General features: G+C 39.9%; 1 protein-coding gene across 1 annotated transcript in view; it reads left to right on the plus strand.

Moving 5' to 3' along the window:
• ADGB (androglobin) overlaps positions 1-5,230 on the plus strand; it is a 330,382-nt gene that overhangs the window by 212,368 nt on the left and 112,784 nt on the right. Inside the window, 1 exon segment of the mRNA XM_006872054.1 lies at positions 2,034-2,201. Coding sequence (XP_006872116.1) covers positions 2,034-2,201 — 168 coding nt within the window.

Genomic DNA, 5,230 nt, shown 5'->3' on the forward strand with positions numbered 1-5,230 from the left:
GAAGTCCTTGACAACTTCAATCTCTTCTCCATTGATAAGAATGCTGTTTATTGGTCCAGTGGTGAGGATTTTTGTTTTCTTAACATTGAGATGTGATTCCTCTAGCAGAGGATTATTGAGAGATTTTTCTTCAAGCTCAGTAATTTGGTTTTCCATTGATTCAACTGTATTTCTTTGCCTTTTCGTTGTATTATCTATTTCTGAAGTCTTAGTTTTAATCTTCTGGCTTTCTAATGGCTGATTTTTGTATAGTTCCCATTTTTTCAATTATTTTGTCTATTTTGTTTCCTGATTTTTCCCACAGTTTTGACTTTGTTTTCCTTGATTTCTTCTTTAGTTGTCTTGATGTTTGTCTCAATCTATTCAAGTTGCTTAATAAGTATTCTTTTCAAATCCTTATCCGTTTGTTCCATTTACTATCATTTCTGGTGTTATATTTTTGAGTCTGCATTTTGGTGTTTGTTTGAGGCACTCTGTCTTGGTTCTTTGTGTTAGCTGAAGCTGTCTGTTTTCCCTGAAATATTTTGTGTCTTATTTATATTTAGTAGATGATGGCTTATTGGTATATTCTCAGGTACTCACTGGCTGTTTCCTGGTGGAAGTGGTAGAGACTGGAAGTGTGAAAGCAGTTAGTTCTCTATTCACTGTTTGTGAAGTATAGCTGAGGGTGGGTTCATGTGCATCCAGAAGCAGGGGCACTACCCCAGGCAGAGCAGAGGCTGCACAGAGGGGATATCCCGTCACTGGTAGCTGAGTTAGTGAAGGCAGAGACTGCCACACCCCTGTCTACCAGAATGGCACAGGAACAAGGGAAAACAGAATCTCCTCACAGCTGATCTCCAGTTGCATCCTGTGCTCACCAACTACAGTATCGACATCCACTCACAAAAAAGCCCAAGATGGCCACGCCACTCCACGCCAGCCCACAATCTAACTGTCTTTCTTCTTCCTGGCTTCTCCTGTTCAGTTTCCTCTTTCAGTCAGCACTCTGTCCTCTCCTCTGATGCTCAGGGTTCCAGGATCACCATTATGTATCTGTTGTTTCACTCAGTTTCCCATGTCTGTATTGCAGAGGGTTGGCTCAGTGCATCTGTTTACATTTTGCCTGGACCCCTCACACCATTTTTGTTAGATGCATTCCAAACTCTCCTTCATAAGGAAGCCTGGATGTTAACAGTGTTGATGAATACGCCTGACTGCCGCTAGAAGGGAAATGTTTTTCCTCTGCATTTCTATAGCTTCCCCGAGTTCTATCATAGATCTTACTCCACATGGTACTTGTCTCTTGCATAGTACACAAAAGCAAGAATTGTGTTATTTTTTATGTCTCTGAGATCACTGTTCCTAATATATTCAAGCAGGACAATAAATAACTATGAAATAAACAATATCTTATTGTTGTAATTGAGTGCTATAGAATAGGTTCAACCCATAGCGACCCTATATAGGACTTCTAAGGAGTGGCTGATGAGTTTGAGCTGCCGCCTTGCAATTCAAACTGGTTTTGCAGTCCAACCCACAATGCCATTCATGGTGACTACATACACCGCAGAACAAAATGCTGCTTGGCCGTGTACTAGTCCCATCATCTGTTGTAATTGGACCAACATGATACATAGGGTTTTCATTTATTGGTTTTGCAGATAGATTTTCAGGACTTTCTTCTTAGTCTGTCTCTGTCTGGAAACTTTGTTAGAACTTTTCAACATCATAGGAATGCACAAGCCTAAAGTGACAGATGGGTTATGGCTGCACATAAGGTGTGTTGGCTGGGAATTGCACCTACGTATCCTGCATGGAAAACAAGAACTCTACCTCTAACCACAAAGGCATCATTGCTTGTTGGCACTGAATCCATTCTGACTGGCAACCTCATGTGCAGAATAGAACTGCTACTTAGAGTCTTCAAGGGGAACCCTTTGGGGAGCAGATTGCTAGGCTCATCTTCTGAGGTGCCTCTGGTGGTTTTGAATTATTAACCTTTCAGTTGGTAGTCCAATACTTAATCATCTGTCTATGATTTGTTGTCACAGGAGAGCTACCGATTTACAGATCAGTCTTTAACAATTATAAAAGCTATTGGGAATGTGATTGCGAATTTCAAAGATAAGGCTAAACTCAATGCAGCTCTGAAGGATTTGCAAGCAGCTCACTACCCTGTGCCCCTCCAGGATAAAGAACTAACTGCTCAACATTTCAGGGTAAGTGTGTTTCTAGAAGGATACTTTTATTTTAATTATTACAGCTTACGTTAAAACCCAGTGCCATTGAGTTGATCCTGACATTAAAGAACAGACTACAACTGCTTCATGATGTTTCTGAGACTGTAAATCTTTATAGAAATATACAGTCCTAGCTTTCTCTTAGGAATGGCTGGTGGATTTGAACCACCAACATTTTGTTTAGCAGCCCAGTGCTTAACCTATTACATTGTTGTTAAGTGCTATCAAGTCAATTCTGATTCATAGCATCGCTGCATGGAGGTTTCAAGACTGTGCATCTTAAAGGGAGCAAAAATCCTCATTTTTCTCCCATTTATTGTTGTTATTAAGTGTCATTGAGTCGGTTCCAATTCAAATTCATCCCAATAGGTTTTCGAAGAAGCAGCTGGTAGGTTTGAACTGCTGATCTAGGTGACCCTAAAAACAGAACCTGAGACAAGAATTTGAGTGGCGATAATTTATTTGAGGAAAGAATTCAAGCAGCAATGGGTAGTAGAAAGAATAAAATGAGACAGAATAACAAGATAAAGAATGTGATAATGAGCTAATGACTACTGAGGACAACTGAAGCTAAGTCATCCTGGGAAATCCTATAGACTCTGTAGGACATCCCCCCCAAATGGCCCAGCAAATGATGGGAAGATTGTGGCATTATACATCAGTTCTCTGCTGCAATGATAGCTGTTACTACTGTTGTTGTTGTTAAGTGCTGTCGAGTCGATTCCAACCCATAGCAACCCTGTATAGGGTTTCCAAGGAGCAGCTGGTGAGTTTGAACCAATGACCTTGCAGTTCAAACGGCTTTGCAGTCTGGCACATTAACCCACAGCGCCACACCAGGACTCCTATTAGGACTATTCATAGTTTAAGATTCTGGTGTTACATGTTCTGCTAAAGTAGAGTAACTTAGGTTATTTTAAATATTATTAATGTCTGCCATTGTATTTTGATATAGTACTGTTTGTGGCATGCTCTTGGTACTATCTTTGCCAGAGGGAGACCATTTCAGGGAGTTCCTGTTGACTTCTGCACATTGTTGTTGCTGTTCAAAGCCATTGAGTTAATTCTGACTTATAGTGAACCTATGCACAACAGAATGAAACACTGCCTGGTCCTGCATATCCTTACAATTGTAGGTACATCTGAGCCCATTGTGCTGCCACTATATCAATCCATCTCATTGGGGGGGGGGTCTTCCTCTTTTTCATTACCCCTTCACTTTTCCAAGCATGATGTCGTTCTCCAGGGATTGGTCTCTCATGACAATACATTCAGAGTATGATAGACGAAGTCTCACCATTCTGGTTTTTAAGAAGCATTCTGGGTGTACGAATTTGTTTGCTTTTCTGACAGTACATGGAACATTCAGTATTCTTTTCCAGTGCCATAATTCCAATGCATCAGTTCTTCTATGGTGTTGCTTATTTATTGCCGAATGTTCACATCCATATGAGACAATTGAAAATACCATGGCTTGGATCAGGTGCACCTTAGTCTTCAACATGACATTCTTTCCAGTAGTTGATCTTATTTTACAGGTCCAAGAACAATGTGAAAACGCTGTTAACTTCAGATTATATCCATTACAATTGTCTGTTAAGGGATGTAGGGAAATGACCAAAGTGTAGTTTTTTAGATCCATAGGGCCCACCATGGAATATATTTAGACTATGCTATCATCTATCACCTGGCTTTCTTAAGCTCTCACTCAAACAAGCAGCCATAATGACATTCTTGATTTTCTAATATCAGAGTCAGTGCAGCTCCTATAACCAAGCAAACTTAAAGTGCTGATGTGCTTCCAACCTCAGTGTTCAGCCACTGAAAATGGCTACAATTTTCTTTAAGAATAGCTTGTTTATTATATGTACTTGGTTAAAGCAGTTTTTGTCTCAAGCAAACTCAGCCCCCTCTTTAATCAATGGATTCTAGGTTTGAAAATGGTTTAGGCCAATCTTCAGCCTGTAGACCTGTAACCATGTATGAGTGAAACAGTATCTTTATCAGTTGCTTTTCTGCCTGACTCCTAGGAATACCATGACTTATTAGCTTGATTCTATTCTGATCTTGCTGTGCATTATGCTTATTTTGTTCTCTTTACCTCTCATAAATGTTATCATCTGTCTAATACTATTGTAGAGTTCTATCATCCCCAGTGACACTATTGAATTCCAATTATGTAACAACATCTGTTGTCTCCCCTGGCTTATGGGACACCATTGAGATTCTTACTGATGTGAATGCCTATCTTCCCTCTTCTCCACCCTATTTGTACCTTCTCATTACTAAGGATTAGTACAGGACTGCTAACCACAGTTGGCAGTTCAAACTCATCACTCACTCTGGAGTAGGATGAGATTTTCTGCTCTCTTAAAGATGTGCAGCCTCAGAAACAATACACAGGGTCACTATGAGTCAAATCAACTCATTGGCAGTGGATTTATTGTTTAAGCAAGGAAGGTTTCCTTTGTACACTTCTGGAAAATGTAGTTAGGTAGTGTTATTTGTATTTAAAAGAAATCCATTGTTGTATGCCCACTTTACTACACCTTCTGATCTTGTCTTACGCTGGGTTCTCTAGAGAAGGAAAACCAATGAAACATATATATATATGGAGTCCTAGTATGGCATTGCAGGATAAGCACTAGGCAGCAAGGTTTGAATGACAAAGTCAGTGCTTCAAACTCACTAGCCGCTCCTCAAAAAACCTATACAGGGTCGCTATGAGTTGGAACTGACTCGATGGTACTTAACAAAAACATACATATATATATGCAGTCCAGCACATTAACCCACAGTGCCAGGACTCTCTCTTTATCTCTCTCTCTCAATATATATATATATTCTGGCATTGTAGGTTAATGCACTGGACTGCAAAGTCAGAACCAACTCGATGGCATGTAAAAACAACAATATATATATTTGTTGTTGTTGTTAAGTGCCGTTGAGTCAGTTCCAACCCATAGCGACCCTGAACAGGGTTTCTGAGGCTATAAATCTTTATGGGA

This window comes from Chrysochloris asiatica, unplaced genomic scaffold, assembly GCF_000296735.1.
Source record: "Chrysochloris asiatica unplaced genomic scaffold, ChrAsi1.0 scaffold00182, whole genome shotgun sequence".
Classification (NCBI taxonomy): Eukaryota; Metazoa; Chordata; class Mammalia; order Afrosoricida; family Chrysochloridae; genus Chrysochloris; species Chrysochloris asiatica.